Genomic DNA, 20,610 nt, shown 5'->3' on the forward strand with positions numbered 1-20,610 from the left:
TGTGTAAGCAAGTCTCATCTTGAGAGACCTTAGCACCCCTCTCTGCCTCTTTGTGCTACAAACCGTGGCTCCTGGCTCCACCCTCTACCCCATACCCTCCCCACTCTACACCCAGTCAGCTTCTAGGCTGTCCTGCTGACCAGCAAGTACCCCCTTGCCGTGTCCACTGCTCTTCTCTGGGTCACCCTGTTGGTTCTGGGCTCTATGGCAGTGTTTGCCTCAAATTGCTGTCAGAAAGTGGTGGCAAGGGGAACAGGTACTGTCTTGTGGGGCACAGGTGAGTCGCCCTTCTGAAGACAGGCCTGCTTAGTCACTTTTCTTGTTGGAAATGCTCATTGACTTAGAACCTACCAGGTGACATCTCTCGATCTTCATGTGTGGAGTACCTGCCCCATGCTAGCCTCAGCACGTGGGTGCTGGGTCCTCCTGGTCTGCCACCCTCACTTCCCTGTGAGTTGGATCTTGAGTTGTCCTGCATTATTTCTCTCCATCTCTCTTGTGGTCCTAGTCTTATATCCCTATCTATTTGGTGTGGTGGGTCAGTGTCATATTATCTTTCTTGTCCATCTCTTAGCATTTAGCGTCTTTTCTGAGATTTCTTTAAGGATCACAAATCTGATTCTGCAGCCCCATGTGCACACTCTTCCAATAGCCTGTGGTTTCTTTGTTTGGAATGGTCAGAAAGCTTTCTAGCACCAGCTGGACTGGGCTTGTTTAATTCACTAGGGTGAGGGAGCAGAGCCCTGATATGTTTGTACATTTGTCTATCGGTAGGCCCAATGGTGGGGAGATGGGCAGGGAGACCCATCCTGCAGGAAAGAAGACAGTCTGTGAGCAGAGAGGCCAGGCCTGGGGACCCGAGTCTAACATGCCCCTTCCTTTCTAACACATACACGTGTTCTTACGTGTGTGTGTGTGCGCGCGCGTGCGCACGCATGTGCCTGTGCCCACGCTACCATTCAAAGGGAGCTCAAGCTTAGCTAATGTTCACGGCTCTATCCCAGCAGAGCATTGGCATGATGAAAAGTTGTGATAGGATTTCATCTTTTATTGTACGTGTATTGGCAAATGTGGTTTTAAGATGTTTTTCTCGTATCTGTGGTCTGTCTCTTCCTGTCCCCAGCTAGAAGATGTTAAAGTTGGGGCTTATCTCCTGGGTCCTACCTGGCAAACCTGCACACCCCACGTAGGGAGGGACCTTTGCCTTGGAAGGGACTGAGAGATAACTTGTCATGGCCCCTTTGTTTTACAGAGAAGGAAAGTGGAGCTGGAGTCCCACTGCTCTTAATGCCAGAGTTAGGTGGGGACCCAGGCCATTCAGAAGGCAGGAAATAGAGGCTGGCTGGCCACTCAGCCTTCTAATGTGCACTTGATTTTGTATTGGTTGTGACTTATCCCTAGGGCCTGGCCCCTCTATCCCCTTGTGCTGAGGATGGCTGTTTTGCTTTGTGGTAACCACCTTTCCTGTTCCTTCCTTCTTGTGGCCCTGTCCTCTGACTCCCTTGCTCAGCCACGTTTCATTGCTCTGCTTTTTCTGGACCTCAGTGAGGCTGATGTGCTGGGGGACAGGCCCACTCCACCCAGGTGCAGTTGCTGTGCAGGGCCTTTTGTCTGGGAACCCTGCAGGAGCAGACCCATAGGTGTGTCAATATCTCTTTTTTTGTCTTTCAGAGAGGATGCCATGAGAAAAGCTGGTGTGGCCCACAGTAAATCCAGCAAGGATATGGAGAGCCATGTATTCCTGAAGGCTAAGACCCGGGTAAGACTCTGGTGGGCGGAGCCCATGGCAGAGAGGCTCAGGAAGGGGAAGGTGTGATATGGACTCTGGATGCTCCTTGCCTAAGGAGTGGGGAAGGAGTGGCTACTCACTGATTGATCACGGGCACTATCAGCTTTGCCTGCATCACTCTGTGGGTCTTTCTGTGTGTCCATGGTATAGGTACAGGGAGGTTACTGGGTGGATTCATTATGCAGGCCCAGCGTCTCACCCTAGACATCACTACCAGCATCCTCCATTCGTGGTTAGCACCCATGAATCCTGTAGGTCGTTCACTCAGGCCCCAGCTTCTCTAGAAGGATCGAGTGCCCTGAGTAAGAACTGGCTCTTGCCTCAGTGTCATCCCTACCAGGGAGTCCTCACCTAAGCCCCACAGGGCCCTGACATGTGGGCCCAGAAGAGTTTCTGTCCCCTTTTGTTAAGTGATGAAGGTGGTGCTAGTGGAGACCAAGACCCTGATCGAGGAACCATGCATAGGAATATTACCGGTGGAGTAGTTGGGAAGGATTTCCAATGTGTAAGCTTTCATCCTGGGCTAAGCATTACCAGTTTCATGTGACCACCTCCTTCCATATGTGCACGCTCCCTGAGGCAGAGCTGTTTTAGGAAAAATGAAGCAGAACAGGCACAAAGAAGCCACGTTGATTGTCTAATGTTACCCAGTTCCTGCAGTGTGGGGCTAACGCCTGGGGCTTTTGTTCTGCCTCACACCTGCCCTGTCCTCCTTACAGATCCTTACCTCCAATCCCCGCTCCGATGCATTAGGTATGCTCTGAGCATCTTGTGCCTGAGTGTGGTGTTGGAGCTCTAAGACATGGTATGTGTCACAAATTAAAAGCAGATGTTATTTATGGCCGTTGACTGGATACTGATTTGATAACTGTCAAGATATCTAGAGGTCAGTTGGGGAAATTTGAGCATGGTCTGAATGTTTAGATGAGGTGAACATTTTGTGAAATGGAAAGGTAAAGATGATTGGTTAGAAAAGGCAGGTTCCAAAACAGAAACCATCTATACGGTTTGGTCTTAAAGGCAGAGCACATGAGTGTGTGTGCGCACACGTAAGTGAAAGGAAGAGCTCTTGAGGCAGGGCAGGGAGGGTTCTGTGCCCTGGGTATATATGATAAGCATTTTCTTTGTTTCTTTCTTTTTTTAATAATAACTTTATTGAGATCTACTTTCTATACTATACAATTTACCCATTTAAAGTGTACAATTCAGTGGTCTTTAGTATATTCACAGAGCTGTCCCACCATCACCACAATCTAAATTTTAGAACATTTTCTGAAAGAAACTCCATATCCATTGTTACTCTCAATTTGTCCTTGACCCTTAGCCCTAGGCAACCACTTGTCTGCTTCCTGTTACTGTGGATTTACCTTTTTTGAACTTTTTATAGAAAAGCAATTATAGCCCGGCCAGGCGTGGCTCGGGTTGAGCGTCGACCTAGGATCCAGGCGATCGGGGTTCAATTCCCGGTCAGGGCACATACCTGGGTTGCGGGTTAGGCAGGTGATCAATGACCCTCTCATCATTGATGTTTCTGTCTCTCTCTCTCCCTCTCCTTTCCTCTCTCTGAAATCAATAAAGATATATTTAAAAAAAAAAAGAAAAAAGCAATTATATAGTATATGTTTTTCGGACTCAATTCCTTCACTAGCATAATACTTTCAAGGCTCATCCATGGACCATGGTGTAGCATGTACTTTATTCCTTTTAATTGCCAAATAATATTTCATCATATGGATATGTCACATTTTCTGTATTCATCAGTTGATGGCTGACAGAAGCAAAAATGACTGTGCCCGGGGTGGTGGGTAATAGTGATAATGACAACTCCAAATACTTGAACCAGCCTTCTGAAGGTTCAGAAGAATTTGGCATCCACTGGATGATAACACAGTCAGGGGTCCTGGGACCTCTGTGTTGGTACCTATAGCGGCAGTGCGTAGAGATGCTTACTACAACTGGGGACATTTCTGAACATTTGCTTATTACTTGATTGCCTTTAAATTAAGTTATATGTTATACACACATTAACACTTTCACATTTAATATAGTACTGTGCAAAAGTAGTACATGTTTCTGATTTATAGTGTAGAAATGACCAGAGCAGACCTGAATCCCCACTGTGGGGGGTGGGGAGGGCCAAGATGAAACTCAGGGACCAAGGAGGCTGAGAGCATCAGAAATGGAAAGCAACCTTGGGACTAATCAAAAAGGAGGGCCTGAGCTAAACAGTCAACCAGCTGGAATAAATGGAGGAGAGGAAATAGGGTAAGCCCCAGCTGCATTCCCAGTAAGGAAGGAGGAGGATGCCCATGAACATCTGATAAAAGGAGACACTTTCCTACCTTTAGCCTTTTTAAGCCTAGGTTCTGGCTTTTGTCTGAATCTGAACACATCTCCTGCTATTCCTCTTTAATCAAGGATAGTTATTGGACTGCTCAAGAATTTGGGCATTAGAAGCATTGTCTTAGAGCTGAGAAGAGCACAATTGTGTACATTAAAAAATGTGAACACGGCCCAACTGGGCGTGGCTCAGTGGTTGAGCATCGACCTAGGATCCAGGAGATCGTGGTTCGATTCCTGGTGAGGGCACATGCCTGGGTTGCGGACTCAGTCCCCAGCAGGGTGTGTGCAGGAGGCAGCCCATCAATGACTCTCTCATCACTGATGTTTCTGTCTCTCTCTCTCTCCCTCTCCCTTCCTCTCTCTGAAATCAATAAAGACATATTAAAAAAAAAAAGTATGTGTGAAAAGTCTAGCATTTTCTTAACTGCTGAGATCTGCTAGAAAGGCCTGGGGCACAGCCTTTCTAGCAGGTTCATGACAAAGGTAGAGAGGATAGTGCTCCTTTGCTCCATTTTGTCTAATGTGTGGCAGTCCAGACTCCTATAAGTAGTAAGAAAAAACCAGGCCATTTTGGAAGTCTACTCAACCAAATATCAGCTTCATTGCTTACCAGTTCTGCTTTCCACACAACTAGGATACAGTTCAGCAAAACTTTATGCCACTATATGACAAAGATTCTCTTTGCTTTAGTTTGTAATAACATATTCCTCATTTCCTCTGAGCCCTCAGCAGAAACACCTTTAATGTTGATCTTTCTACTAACATTCTGTTTTTGATGATATATGGGTTCTCTAAGATGATATGAGCTTTTTCTACTAGGTTTCTCAATTCCGACTCCTAAGTGGCAGGCCCTTTAACATCCATGTTTCTACCAACAGCATTCCCTATTGCCTGACTCACTTCTGCTTTCCCCTTATTTCTTGTGAACTGGGTGTTAGATTGAAAGAGTAGAGGGTGCAGTGGTCTTGTTAGCAAGAGCAAGAATACGCCTGATGTGATGCTTCATATTTTTTTTCCTATTTTTAACTGTTTTTATTGAGTATTTTTAGAGGGAGAGGAAGGGAAAGGGAGAGAGAAACATCGATCAGTTGCCTCCCATATGTGCCCCGACTGGGGATTGAACCTGCAGCCTAAGTATGTGCCCTGTCTGTGAATCAAGCCCATAGCCTTTTTGGTGTGTGGAATGACGCCACAACCTACTGGGCAACCCAGCAGGGCGTGGCTTTTAAAACCTGCTTCCTCTTGTTTTACCTCTTATGGAAGTGAAGAAAACTCCACAGATTCTTTTAAGATACCGCTCACCTCTCCCGGTTTGGCTCAGTGGTTAGAGCGTTCTAATCGATGTGGAGGCAACCAATCAATGTGTCTCTTTCACGTTGCTGTCTCCCCCCCACCCCTTCATTCTCTCTAAAAATCAATGGAAAAAATATCCTGGGGTGAGGATTAAAAAAAAAAAGATAACACCCAACTAAAAGATGGTCCAAGGCCCTAAGAAGACATCAAATATTGACCTGGCAAGCTCCCAATCCTCGTCACCTCATACTTGGCCACCTTGTTTCCTGAGCTTCCTTTAGCCCCATCCCCCCCACCAACCGTCTTTGATATCTACTCCCCAAACTTCTGTCCTTCAGGGAGCAGCCTTAGTAGGTGGTCCACATGCAGGAGCCCTGACACCAGTGACCACTTCACTTCCAGTACATTGTCCTTCCTACCAGAGATTGGTGGGGGCAGTTGGAAATTGGTAGTGTTGACAACCTCCTGTGTCTCTTTGCTCCAGTAGAGCCTCACTCTCCCTCTTCCTGTACTTGCCTCCTTAGGTGTACTTATGATTCCAGCTTCCCTCCCTCCCCCCGCCCCAGGCCTTTTCCCCTCATGATTTCCTCTATTGATTCCCCTGGCTGAAAAAAGTGATGGGGTGAAGTGTGGAGATAGATGAAGGAAAATAAAGATTTAGAAAGTGTGCTTATAATTTTACATCCATCTGAGATCATTTTCATTTTATTTCCCTTTTCCTGGAGGTACTCTTATGACAGAGGTTCACTGTCTGTCCCTGGGCTCACAGGTATGTGTCCCTGGGTCATGTGAACAGGGCAGAGAGTGAAAACTTTGCCTTTTCTGAGCTTCCTTGATGGAAGGATGGGCATTTTAAGGAGGGAAAGGATGGGCAGCTTCTGTGAAATAAGATTTTTAACTCAAACATCCCTTTGTTGACTCCAGGACAAACTCACAGTAGTGATTTCCCCAGAACACCCGGGAGTGAGTGTCCTTGGTTACAAAGAGTACAATTGGTGGAAGGCAGGCCCTGCTGAGCAGTTCCAGAAACACGACAGCTGGGACAAAGAGGGTCCTCAGCCGTGGCCTTCACCTGCCATCCTTGAGTGGCCCTGTGTCCTCTCCCTTGCCTGTGCTGTAAATTCAGATTAACACAGATCTCTGAAAGCACAGCCAGGGGCAAACATCCAGATTTGCATGTAAGTGCTACGTCAGCAATGAAAAAGCAACAGACTGGGTATTAAAAGCGAAAGTACCTCGATACAAATACTGCAAAGACAGAAGCGGCCCGCCCATGACTACTTCTACTTCTGATATGCCGTGTGACCTTAGGACAGCCCCTTGTTCCCACTGGACCTACTGTCCCCTCTATGAAAAGAGGGGTGCCTGAGCTGGTGCTTGGCCCTCTTGGTTAAGTGTTTACAGCAAGGTGAAGGAGCAGCAGTTTGAAGTCTCTTGTTTTTCTGTTTCTCTCTGCCTTTTGTTGGCCTCCTGTAGCTGAGCACTGACAGCTTTTCTCTGAGAGCCAGATTCCAGAGGAGGCCCAGCTGGGCAGAGCTTTGCCGTAGGTGTGAGTGGGCCTCAGCCCAGCAGCCTTTCAGGAAGAGCCCTCAGCTTGGTGGCACAGGGTTCAAGGGGGTGGGAAGAGGCGGCACACTGCTTCCCTTCTTCATCTGGGATTAAACTGCTTCCTGTTTTTACTTTTAGGACGAATACCTTTCTCTTGTGGCCAGGCTCATTATCCATTTTCGAGACATTCGTAAGTAAAATTTTACATTTCTGGTTGTGATCTCTGTGAGAGGCTGGCCCTGTTGTGCGGTAGAGACTTACTTGGCCACAGTGCCTGAGTCAGAATGTCTGTATAAAAGCGCCTGCTTTCTGGAAAGTTCTTCATTGCTTTGCATTTGATTCCATATTTCCCCTCCCCCCAGAGCCTCAGCCTCAAAAATGCTGATTTTGGCATAATGGAAATGTTAGCCTCAAAGTGGTTTAAACCGGTTTGCTGTTTTTGCTTGTCCATTTAATCTTTTTAAAAAGGACTGTTGCCCTGGTCGGGTGGTACAGTTGGTTGGAGCGTCATCCTGTGTACCAAAAAGTTGTGGGTTCGATTTCTGGTCAGGGCACATTCCTAGGTTGCAGGTTTGATCCTCCATTGGGGTGTGTATGGGAGGTGGCTGATAGATGTTTCTCTCTCTCTCTCCCCTCTCTCTCTTCCTCTCTCTCTAAAATAATAAACATATCCCCTGGTGAGGACAAAAAAAAAGAATTCTTTTTTTATAAAAAAAGGACTGTTGCTTTTATCTCTATGCAGTTCTTCTTAAATAAGCAGTTTACCCTGGAACAGAAACTTCTTTCCCTAATAGTTGGTTTTATTGACCCACAGAGGCCTGACCTAAATGTGTATTCCTGTCAGGCTGAAAGCTTCTGAGGCCAACTTCCTAAGTCCTGCATCTATCTAGCTCCCTGACATGGTGAGGGACACACAGGTTCTGCCACATTCCACCTCTGATTCCCAGGGTCCTGCTGTGGTCCTGTCAGCCAGGCCCAGCAGCAGCCATGGCTCTTCAGAAATGAATGTCATTGCAGCCCAGGGTCAGGGTCCTGGTGGTCTTCTGTATAGACACTGAGTGTTCCTGATGGCTACAGTCTCTAAAGGAACCAGGCTGGTAGGGCACTCTGGTTTCAGCCAGCAGCACCTCCTGCCTGTCTGCAGTTGTGTTACCATGGGAGATGGGCTCCTGACATAGTCTATCCTTAGAGTGTGCACTTGGCAAGTCCAGTCACTGATTCCCCCTGGTTGTAGAGGCAGCGACAGATTCAGTCAGTAATCCTGGGCTAAGGGACAACCCCAGAGCTCTTGTGTGGCCAGTAGGTTTTGCTTCTTTCTACACTCCCTTTTTACCAGGACAGCCAGCAAGGTGAACTTCACTTAATTTCATTTTCTTGCTGTGTTTGGGAAGGTCCTATGGAGTATAGGACAAGAGGAGATGGAAGTAGGAGCCTGGGGAATGAGCAGCCTGGATGAACCGCCCTGGTTTGTCCTGTCAAAGGACTCTGCTTGTTCAGGCTGGACTCGTATGTTCAGGAAGTGGCCCTGGCCTGTTGGCACACACAGGCCTGTGAACTAGGGTGTCCGCAGCCATCTCACCAGCTCCTCGGGCAAGAGTGGAACTGGTGTGGCAGTTCCCTACCTGATGCTAGGGCCATTTAGATCTGGCTTCCAGCCAGCCTTGGCCATCCTCAGTTTCTTCTAGAAAATGGAGATTCTGCCTCACCAGCGTAAGCTGAAAATGGAGGTTTCGTGGAGTTTTCAGCACCATTCTGGGCCCATCATGGATCCCTATAGCTTTCTTGTTTATTGCTCAGGGCACGAGCTGAGACTATGGACATGGGAAGGAAGGAGAGCTAGAGTAGGCCCAGAGTGAGCCTTTGCCTGGGGGCAGTTTTCTGAGGCCCCAGGTTGACCATGGGGCGGTTCTGCACCCTCTTCCCCCAGATCAGACCCCCTTGTGCGTCAGCGCTGCCAGGAATGGGACACACACGTACATGTGCGTGAGCGCGTGCGTGCACACACACGTACATACACTGAAGCTCTGAGGTATGTTTTATCTAGTCTCTAGGCAGGGTCAGCTCAGTTTTAGCAAATGACCTCTGGGCAAATGCCTGTAAAACTGACTTACTGTGGAAATATGTGGTTATATAAAACTTGGTTTATTTTGTTTCTGTTTTTTAAATATAGATAACAAGAAATCTCAAGCTTCTGTCAGTGGTAAGAAGTTTTCCTTTTTGAATTCAAATTCTTCCCACCCTTGGATCTGGGGTAGCAGGAATGAGATTGTGGATGCTACATGTACCTGGGGTTAAACTGTTACTAGAGGACCAAGTTCACAGAGTGAAAACCTGTGGCTGCCATGAGAATTGTGGAGCTGTGCCCCATACCCCCTATCCTTCCTCTTCCTGTCCTATAAGATGCTGCTGCCACATCACATTTCACTTGAATACAGTTTTTGCCCAGCAAAAACGTTATAAACATTCACATAGTTATTGAGACATCTAAAATTTTGCTCTGGGAGAGAACTATTATTGTATATTTAGTATAACAGTGTGTAGGAGTTCTTAGAGAATAGCTGTGGATTATCTTTCTTAAGTTACCAAAGTTTCTTTGTAAGTTAAAAATTATTTTTTATTTTTTAATTTCAAGGTTTTATCACATAAGGGAGACCTTGTCTGATGACTCAGCCTTGGTTTCATTGACCAAGCTGCCAGTAAAGGAATTTAGGTCCAACATGGCCAACTAGACTCCAACCTTTCAGGAAGGGAGCTAGCCTTCCATACTGTTTGTCTTACCATAGGCAGCAGAACTATAAATGCCAGATGCCCATGCTTGCCTCAGATGAGCTAGCTGCACCTGTCCATGTGGGCCCTATCTCCCCTCGGGGTCTCTTTGCATGTTTAGTGATTCTCAGCCAGCCGGGGTGGGTGGGATCAGAGTACATGGCCAGGAGAACGTCTGGGCTCTTGGCATTAGAGCATAGGGTCCTTGAGCACCCAGTCCTCTGGCAAGGTGCCCAGGCCAGGCTACACCTATATGTGAGCTAACCATTTGCTGTGAGCCTACACTCATGAGAGCGTGTGACAAGAGCATTAGGTTCCTTGTCCTCTGTTCAGCATTGCTCACTGAGCTCAGACTGCAGACCTTGTGGGTTTGGCCACTGTCGTGGTGCTCCTTGGCACTGTGTGGACCTCTCCTTCATGCCTTAGCTTGTTTTGGTGTGGTTGCCCTGGGTGTAGGAGTATCCTGACAACTCCTCAGTGGGGGTTCTACACAGATTAGCAGAGGTGGACTTCTGGTGTACAAAGAGATGTGTAGTCTCCCTGGAGAATGTCTTCCCCCCACCCCACCACTGTGTTCTTGTTTACTTGAAGAAGGGCCTTGAGTGCTCACCCAGCAGGAAGGTATTGTACAGTCAGGAGGGGTGGGGGCCATCACCTTCCCTGGAGGGCAAATTTGTCCCTCAGTGTTAGGAACCTAGTACAGGCTAGACTAAGGAGTGTGGGACATGCTTCCTGCCCAGGAGGGCTCATGGTCCAGAAGCAGTAACATACAAGGTGTCCTGCCACCTGGGTTGTGACAGGCATTTGGGAGGCTTCCAGGGTTCTGGTCTCTGACCAGTTGGGGCTTTGAGGGAGTTGAGCCTGAAGGCAGCAGGAAGTGGGTGTTCCATGAGGCCTCCCAGCCTTCAGAGCCTCGCCTGATTCAGTGGGCGCACTTCCCTAAGACGCTGTGCCTTTGTGTTCCCACAGACCCTATGAATGCACTACAGAGCCTGACTGGTGGACCTGCTGCAGGAGCAGCTGGAATTGGCATGCCTTCTCGGGGCCCAGGACAGTCCCTAGGCGGGATGGGAGGCCTTGGCGCCATGGGGCAGCCAATGCCCCTCTCTGGGCAGCCGCCCCCCGGCACCTCAGGGATGGCCCCCCATGGCATGGCTGTTGTGTCCACGGCAACTCCACAGAGTGAGTACCACGCTTCTCAGAGAACCTGCCACTTTCTTTGGAGGTGACATGCATTTTATTCCTTTGCTTAAGATGGTTGGGGAAGCTCCAAGGAGCTCTTTTTATCTCTGTTGGTGTGGAGAGAAAAGTTAAGTGACACTGAGGCTCTCTTTCTACCCCTGGGTGGGAGTGGAGGACTTGGAAGAGGCTGGAGTGGCCTGGGGCTCCATCCAAGGAGTTGCATTTTATAGCTTTAATAGAAACAGTTATGTCTCAGAGTGTTCTTGGTCACAAAGAAGTGCTATTAGCACCTCACAACCCCTGGACTCCCCGACCTCAGGAACCGTCTGTTCTAGTGCTGCCCTTGCCCTCTGCAGGACACGACCCCTTGTCTTCTGCACTCAACTGCCCCTTCCAGGAGCTGGACTATAGCGCAGGTCTCCCTCTTTTCCAGGACCCGTCTTGATGGACCTTTGATTCTAATACACAGTTATTTAGTACTTGGAATATACTTCAGGACTGCAAAGTGCTTCAGTACTTTTTTTCCTTTATAGAACATTTTATTTTTGAAATTCTTTGGGTCACAGGAAGTTGCAGAATAGCACAGAGTTCCCTTCACCCAGCTTCCCCAATGATAATATCTTAGTACATCATCAAAACTGAGAAATGAGCATAAGGACAGTACTATCAACTAAGGTAGACCATTTAGACGTCACCAGTTTTTATATGCATTCTTGTGCATGTACTTACATGTGTGTAGTTCTATGAGATTTTATCATATGTGGAATTGAGTAACCATCACCACAGTCAGCATGGAGAACTGTTCCATCACCACCAACAAGCTGTTGTATACCTCTTAATAATCACACTTGCCCTCCAACTTAAGCCCTGGCAGTCACCGATATGTTCTCTGTCTCTATAATTGTGTCACTTTGCCAATGTTTTATCAGTGGCATCATGTAATGTCTGTCTTTTTGAGATGGGCTCTTTTTACTCAACATAATGCCCTTGAGATCCTCCACGTTGTAGTAATAATTCATTCTTGTTCATTGCTGAGTAGTAGTCCATGGACTGAGTGTATCAAGTTTACTTATCCATTTACCCTTGAAGGATAGTTGGGTTGTTTCCAGTTTGGGACTGTTATAGATAAAGCTGCTGTGAACACTTGTGTACAGGTTGTGGTGTTTCGATGTTTTTTTGTCATATATCCCTCATAGTAACCCTATGAAGAGGGCAGTGTCACTGCCTCTGCTTTGCTCAGAAGATAATGTGTCCTAGAGCTGGGGTTGAACCCAGGCTGCCTGACACGAGCACCCTGTTCTTTGTTGGGTTTACTGTATTAGCATTGCCTTGCTCTTCTCAGGTGGCACATGTGTCCTCATTCCCCCCCACTCCTGAACTGTAACCTTCCATCCCCAGCCATCCTCTTCCTCCTTGGGTTTCCTTCGTGCTGATGTCTTGCCATCAGACCTTTAGCTCTTCACTCGTTTCTTCATCTTGAACTCCTTTGTCCCCTTTTGTCTTAGCAGCACACACGGTACACACACTGGGTAGCTTATGGAAGAATATGCAGGAGAGGTGCTGGCCCTGGCTCCTTTTTATGTTATACTCTGGTGTACTGGTTGAATTTCTTTTATCACAAACTTATATTTTATAATAAAAAGTAGTTTTAAAATCTGTGCATTTAGAATGCTCTCATGATTTTTCTTGTAGTCTCACACTTAAGACTTATTTGTTAGAAGTTCAGTGGCAAAAGCTTTGGTATCCTGCCTGCACCCTCCCCAATCTGACCTTGACCCACATCCTGTTTTCAGCTTCTGAGGGACCTGGTCTCCTGTGTGGCACTAGAGGAAGGTTGAAGTGGGTTCTCTACTTTCATGCCCTGCTTCTGCCTCTTTTAGAGACCCTCTTGCCTGCCTGATCTACCTGAAATAGGTGTCATGGCCCAATGGGCATTTGCTATTCTTTTCTAACAATTTTTCCAAATGCCACTGTGTGATTAAGGCCACTTCAAACCTTAACCCAGTGCCCCCAGAGGGCAGGGCCTTAGAGATTTTGCCAGGGCTCTCAAATGGCTCTCCAGGGCAAATAGTCTCCAAGTGACCTGGGTTAGTCATAAGAAACGCAAACACTGACTGTGGATAAGGCTGTGATCTGGGGTATAGGGTTGGAGTGAGACTTATCATAGCACTCTGTGCATTTTTGTTCCTCAATGAATTTTTCCCCCCATTGCTTTTCAGAAAGAGTTGAAGGTGGGGGGAGAGAGAGAGGGAGAGAGAGAGAGGGAGAGAGGGAGAGAGAGAGAGAAACATCAGTATGAGAGAGACACTTCAATTGGTTGCCTCCTGCATACACCTGGACAGGGGCCAGGGATCGAGCCAGCAACCAAGGTACATGCCCTTGGCCAGATTTGAACCTGGGACCCTTCAGTCCACATGCCGACACTCTAACCACTGAGTCAAATCAGCTAGGGCTCCTCAATGAATTTTATATTATGTATGTGTAAAACCTACTTTAAAAATAAGTCCTGTTTCTGGTTGTTTGACAGACTGGGTTCTGAGGAACCCTCCTTCTTCTGGATAACTAGATCCTGGGTAGGCTGCAATTTGGATTGCTGGGCTGGCTAAAGATAGGGGACACTCTTTGCCTTGCTGTGCCTTGGCCCACTGCAAGATGGGGGAAAGCAAGTCTGGGATCCCTTCGTCCAGCAGGATTTGTGCTGGGGCCCTTGACATCCCTAGCTCCTCCAGAAGCAGGGCAGATTGGAGGAGAATGCTTCCAAGATTAGGAATGTGGGAATTGCAGTTAAGGTCAAGCACTGAGCACACAATCAAAGATCGACAGGCATGAAAGGAAGCAAAGGCACCATGAGGAAGAACAGAAACAATAAACAGATGTGGAAATTCCCAGGGACCACACACATAACAGTTGTTAGATATGGGCTTGGTGTGATAAAGAAATAAAGGATGGAATTCCAAATCAACAAACACTGTGATACTATCAGGAGTGACCAAGCAGGTTTGAAAAGGAACCAAATAGAACTTTTGGAAACTGAGAAATAAAATTAATGAAAGAAAAAAAGTATGGATGAATAAACAGTGCCTTAGATATAGCTGAAGAAAGAATTCGTGAACTAGAGCTACATTTGAAGAAATAACGTAGAATGTAGCCCAGCGAAGCGGACGTGGAAAATAGGAGGGTAAGAAATGTAGAGGATAAAATCAGAAAGTCTGATTAGTATCTAATAGAAGGACCAAGTGCAGAAAATGGAACCACAGCAGTATGTGAGGAGATGATGGCTTCGAAAAGTTCAGCACAGTGACACAGGTTAAATAAGGCATGCGTTCCTTAACCTGTTTTGAAACATCAGAATACCAAAGGCCAGAAGAATATCCTAGGAACAGCTGATTTCTGTAAGGAGCAAGAGGTAGACTAAGCCAACTTAGTGATGAAGTCAAGAAAATAGTAGGAGGTAGTTAGAGTGCTGAGAATAGAGCTGCCAACCACAGTTGTGTGCCAGAAAAACTTCCAAGGAATGGGGGAAACAGACATTTTTAAATAAGTAAAGCCTAAGAGACCTTCATTAAAAGGTTTTTTAAGGGCATACTCTTATTTGCTCACCATTTCCTCTTACCTCTTGGACCATCCTTCTCAAGATGCCAAGTGTAAGATGGGAGAAGAAATGTTTTTCATATAAGGTAGTAAATGTGTATAAATCTAAACCAATGATTCTCAGTGATTTTGCACCCCAGGGGACATTTGGCAATGTCTGGAGACTGTTTTGATGTCACAACCGTGTGGGGGGGTGCTATTGGCATCCAGTGGGTAGAGGCCAGAGATGCTACTAAACATCTTACATGCACAGGATAGCCCCAATAATATAGGATTGTCTGGCCCAAAATTCTGTGGCGAAAAGGTTGAGAATTCTTGGTATAAACAAAAATCACCTCCGTAGAATAATAATGCTCAGAGCTAACCTCCGTGTGAACCTCTCCTACATCCTGAGCACTATTTTGAGCATTCTACCTATAATAGGTTATTAGTCCAATGTAGGAAACTGAGGCATAGAGCAGTGACAGAGTTCGGATTGAGTCAGGTAGTCTGGTCAGAGGCTGTAACCCTAGTCATTATTCTGTCCTTTCTCTTATTATAAGTCTGCTGTTTGGGCATAAGTCAATAAACAGGGACCAAAATAAAAGGAAGTCAAAGAAGGGAATCTATCAAGGAAATCAGGTCTATTATATGTACATAAAAACCTACTTTTAAAAAATAGAGAGGATTTGCTCTGGCTGGTGTGGTTCAGTTGGTTAGGTGTCATCCTATGCACCAAAAGGTTACCTATTTGATTCCCGGTCAGGGCACATATCCAGGTTGTGGGCTCAATCCCCAGTAGGGGGCGTGCAGGAGGCAGCTGATTGTTGTCTCTCTCTCATATCAATGTTTCTCTCTCCATCCCTCTCTTTAAAAAAAAAGTCGAGAGGGTTCTCAGGTCCTTGTATTTGGGAAAGACATTAAAATATGCCTAACCTTTATAGTTTATTTACCTAAGTATACATGATAAAATTGAAAAGCTATTGCTAATCAATAAACATAGTTTATAAATTCTAAACTTATGGGAAAAGCCCTGACCAGGTAGCTCAGTTGGTTGGAGTGTTGTCTTGATATGCCAAGGTTGCAGGTTTTATTCCCAGTTAGGGTGCATACAAGATACAACCAACAAATGCATAAATAAGTAGAATAATTAATCACTCTCCTCCTTCCCCTTCCTTTTTCTCTCTAAAATCAATGACAACATTTCACAAATTGAGGACACCTTAGTGGTTGCCAGGGGTGGAGGGATGGGGTTGCTGAAGGGGATGGCACCACTAGGGATCCCTGTGGTATTGGAATTGTTCAGTATCTTGACTGTGGTGGTGGTTGAATCTTCCCAGGTGGGAAAATTATATAGAACTTAATATGCACACCTGCACAAATGAGCACACATTCTGGTTGTGTTATTATGTTATAATTTTAGAAAATGGTACCATAGGTAGAAACTGGTCTAAGTATACAAAGGATCTCTTCATATTCTTTATATATATATATATATATATATATATATATACACACATATATATATAATATTTTTTTATTGGTTTCAGAGAGAGGAAGAGAGAAGGAAAGAGAGATAGAAACATCAATGATGAGAGAAAGTCATTGATCGGCTGCTTCCTGCATGCCCCCCACTGGGGATCAAGCCTGCAACCTGGGCATGTGCCCTGACTGAGAATCAAACCTTGATCTCCTTGATCATAGGTCAATGCTCAGCTGCTGAGCCACACCAGCCAGGCCTTTTTTGTTTTTTAATAACAGCTTTATTGAGATATAATTCACATACCATATAGTTTGCCCATTTAAAGTGAAACCTTTGGTAGTTTTTAGTATATTCAGAGAGTTGTGCAACCATCACCACAATCAATTTTAGAATCTTTCATTACTCCAAAAGAAGCTGCTCCTCAGAAAATCTTGTGAATCACTGTTTATATCAGCATTATTCATAATAGCCCAAAAGTGGAAACAGCCCAAATGACCATAGCTGATGAATGGATAAACCACATGTGGTAAATCTGTATGGTAGATTCTTATTTGGCAATAAAAAGAAATAAAATATTGATAGGTACTACAGCATGGTTGAACCTTGTAAATATTATGCTAAGCAAAAGAAGCCTGTCACAAAAGACCACAGATTGTGAGAATCCATTAATTTGAAATATCCATAATAGGCAAATCCATAAAGACAGAAAGTAGATGAGTATTCACCAGAGGCTGGGCTTTTTGGCCATCCAAAAGACTTAGCCCTTTTTTCTTTATTATTATAGAGCAATTCTTAATAGTACCATAATCAACACAAATGCTGCTTCCACCATCTGTTCAATCTCAGCAGCAGGCAGGGCAGCAGATGGTCTTACCACCTTCCTGTCTGCACAGCACTGGGCAGTGGGCTCTGCTTGCCTTGTACAACTGGGCCTGATTTCTGGGTCTTATCTCTAGCCCAGCTACAGCTCCAGCAGGTGGCGTTGCAGCAGCAGCAGCAGCAACAACAGCAGTTCCAGCAGCAGCAGGTGGCATTACAACAGCAGCAGCAACAGCAGCAACAGCAGTTCCAGGCTCAGCAGAATGCCATGCAGCAGCAGTTCCAGGCAGCGGTGCAGCAGCAGCAGCAGCAGCTCCAGCAGCAGCAGCAGCAACAGCAGCACTTGATTAAATTGCATCATCAAAACCAGCAACAGGTACCAAGTGCTCTTGTTCCCGTACTTGGCCTCCCTTCTGTGATGTTTGAACTCTGGACACGCACCAGCTATTGTGCTGGGTGCAGGGGCCCAGAGCCAGCAGTGGATCCTCTTGACACCTGGTGCCTCCTGATGCCTGGTGCCTTCCTTCTTCATGAGCTTCCCACCAAGCCTGGGACACGAAGGAAAAATAGGCCATGACTTGCTAGGAGTGTGCTGTGATCGCACAAGGAGGGCCTCTCCACCAGACTTGGGTGTCTAGCTGCAGGCCTACTATGTACTGGGGGCTGACTCAGTGGAGGCTCTGGGTGTAAGCAATTCATGATTCATGTAAGAGTTAACTGAATCAGTCCTAGCTGGTTTGGCTCATTGGTTAGGGTTTCGGCCCACAGACTGAAGGGTCCTGGGTTCAATTCCAGTTAAGGGCATGTACCTTGGTTGTAGGCTCAATCCCTGGCCCCAGTCAGGGTGTATGCAGGAGGCAACCAATTAATGTGCCTCTCTCATATCAATGTTTCTCTCTCTCTTTCCCCCTTCTACTCTCTGGAAAGCAATGGAAAAAATGTCCTCGGGTGAGGATTAAAAAAAAAAAAGAGTTAACTGAATCAAGAAGTTAGAAGAACTCACTTATTTTTGGAGTCTTGATGCAGGAATGCTTGAGCCATCGCATGGGCTTGTTTGGTGTCTGGACACAACACTAATCGACCTCCATCTAGTGTCCTGCAGGGTCATGGCAATGTCACATTAGAAGCCCTACTTCAAAGAAAACAATTTTTTTCTCCCATGGTTTACAGTCAGCATCCAGACATGTTAAGCATCTATTGTTAGGTCTGCTCTTGGCTGAGGGAGGGAATCCCTGAAGGGACCTCTCCACTTTGCCACCTCCTCTAGACCTTGGCTCGCTGACTCCTTTTACCAGTGGCCACCCTCCTGGATCTTGGAGGCCCCTCTCCTAGAGCCAACAGTGAATCTTCAGTGCCACCTACCATCCTCATCCTGAAAAGCAGACATTGGCCATCTTCATGAGGCTTGTATTGACCTGTGTAAGGACCAAGCAGCATCACTGTAAGAGACGTCAGAGATCTGAGTTACCTGAGCATTTATCCCAGCTTCCATGGGGCTGCACCCATATGTTACTCTTGCTAAACCCTTCTGATATTTCCCTTGAATCTTCCATTCTCTCAGGTCTAGGGGTAGACCAGCATCTGATGGCCAGGGCACAGGCACACTCTTGGTGTGTCCTCAGTGTCCTTCTGTGGAAAGTGTTCCCTCCGCCCTTATGAGGGCAGCCTGGGCAGGCTTCCTAGGGGCAAGGCTGGCACAGGGCCCAGAGCCCGATGGGGTGACTGAGTGCTGCTTGTTCTGCCCCTAGATACAGCAGCAACAACAGCTGCAGAGGATGGCACAGTTGCAACTACAGCAACAGCAGCAACAGCAGCAGCAGCAGGCATTGCAGGCCCAGCCACCAATGCAGCAGCCACCAATGCAGCAACCACAGCCTCCCTCCTCTCAGGCTTTGCCCCAGCAGCTGCAGCAGATGCATCACCCACAGCACCACCAGCCCCAGCCGCAGCCCCAGCAACCACCCGTTGCTCAGAACCAACCATCGCAGCTCCCGCCACAGTCACAGAACCAGCCTTTGGTATCACAGGCTCCCGCCCTCCCTGGACAGATGCTGTACCCCCAACCACAGCTGAAACTTGTAAGTATGCGTGACTCATCGTTGGCTGTAGCTCTTCTCTAGTATTGCATGTAGCTGTGGCCATTAGCAGTTTCTGGGGCTCCTTTGCTGTAGATGGCACATCCTCTCTTCAAGCATTGGGACTCGAGTGGCCCTTCCCACACTAGCCTCCATGACTGGCTTAGCAAGGGAACCTGCATTCAAAGAGCTGCTGCACCATGCACAGTGGTGGCCCTGCTGCAGGAGTAGCAGTTTGTCTTCCAAGTAGCATGGCTGATTTGGGTGGTGGCCATGGCCATTTTAGGATTGTGGATATTTAGATGGATGGCAGCACGTGCATTCTCACTGTGGGGAGGACATGTCACCTCCATTGAGCATCCATAGTGGTTTCCTACCTGCTCAGAGTTCCTGATCAAAGATCCCTGTCACTACCATATTTCTGAGGAGGGCACTAATATAAAATGTTACTTTCAGTCTCATTATGCATCTCTGTACAAAGCAAATCTAGTCTGTGACATTTACACAGAGGACAGAATATTGTCACTGAGTTAGTAGCTACATCAAGGAACCATTTAAATGTGTGGGGGGTTTTTTTTGTGTTTTTTTTTTTGGCTTGTGTCCTTGGTTTTCATGGCCTTTTCTATTTGCGATTCATTGAATGGAGTAGGGACATACCATGCCTGCACTGAGTGGCAAGTGAATAGGAGGCCCATCGGGGCAGGCTGGAAGGCTGGGTATAGTCGAGGGGAGCAGGTATGAGTATGTCTGTCACCTGGGACCCATCCTTCTGCTGGCTGGCCAGCCACCCTGCTTTCCTTTGAGGCGTCATGGTTCCGAGTGGAACTCTAGGCTGTCAGTGCACTTGGGCCAGAGGTTGGGCAGAATGGGCTGTGCACTTGGAGCTGTTGCTTTGCTTGCAGTGATAGCTGGTGGTGACATCTCAGTGGAAGGCTGTACTCCTCTAGAGTTAGAAGAGGTGGGACTCTACTGTGCCAACTCAGAGCCAGGTTGGTGTGGGACATTTCTGATGAAGCTAAAGGATAAAGAACAACCATTAAGGTGACATCATAACCAGCAAAGACATAATGATCCCATCCTCCTCCTTACAAAAAGCTTCAAGATTCAAAGCTCCCCCAGAAGTAGTGGGTATTCTACTCTCTGTGGCTCCAAATCAAATTCTCCCTTCCTCCCTCAGGTCCGAGCTCCGATGGTGGTGCAGCAGCCCCAGGTGCAGCCCCAGGTGCAGCAGCAGACAGCGCCGACAGCTCAGGCTCCCCAGATAGTGGGTTCTGGAGTCCAGGTGAGGGCCATCAGAGCCAAGGGCTTCTGTAGTTGCTAGCAGGTGCATGTCCACTTGTGAATGGAGCTGGATTTCTGGCACTCTGTGGTGAGGGTCCTGGTTGAATCAGGGGCCAGGTTGGTAAAGCATGGGTCTCCTCTTCCCCTGGCACTTTGTGAGGCGATGGCTTTCCTGGAGCTGGTCCCTTGGGTCATGGGGTAATCTGCCAGCTCTGCTTGATCATATCTGGGTCCCTCAGTTGCATAGTGCATGTGTCATTCCCACCTCTCCTCTGATGTCCTTTATCTTACCTCTTTCCTTCTTCTGAGACCACTCATTGGAGAGCGGAGTGTTGCAGTCTCATGCTTGCCTCAGCTCTGAGTATGGGGCTAGCAAGGGGTGGAGAGTAGCTGTCTAGAAACAAGAAAGAGCATGAGAAAGGTGGCATCTGGTTCCAGCTGACATCGCAGGCTTGTGCTAT

At 47.0% G+C, this 20,610-nt stretch overlaps 1 protein-coding gene across 1 annotated transcript in view; it reads left to right on the forward strand.

Annotated features, from left to right (window-relative positions):
- The window catches only part of MED15 (mediator complex subunit 15), a 56,028-nt gene that overhangs the window by 19,630 nt on the left and 15,788 nt on the right, over positions 1-20,610 (forward strand). Inside the window, exons 2-8 of the mRNA XM_016204336.2 lie at positions 1,672-1,759; positions 7,112-7,163; positions 9,144-9,173; positions 10,709-10,921; positions 16,931-17,169; positions 18,542-18,871; positions 20,046-20,150. Coding sequence (XP_016059822.1) covers positions 1,672-1,759; positions 7,112-7,163; positions 9,144-9,173; positions 10,709-10,921; positions 16,931-17,169; positions 18,542-18,871; positions 20,046-20,150 — 1,057 coding nt within the window. The remainder of the gene's footprint in view (positions 1-1,671; positions 1,760-7,111; positions 7,164-9,143; positions 9,174-10,708; positions 10,922-16,930; positions 17,170-18,541; positions 18,872-20,045; positions 20,151-20,610) is intronic.

The sequence above is a fragment of the Miniopterus natalensis genome, chromosome 20 (assembly GCF_054644295.1).
Source record: "Miniopterus natalensis isolate mMinNat1 chromosome 20, mMinNat1.hap1, whole genome shotgun sequence".
Taxonomy (NCBI): Eukaryota; Metazoa; Chordata; class Mammalia; order Chiroptera; family Miniopteridae; genus Miniopterus; species Miniopterus natalensis.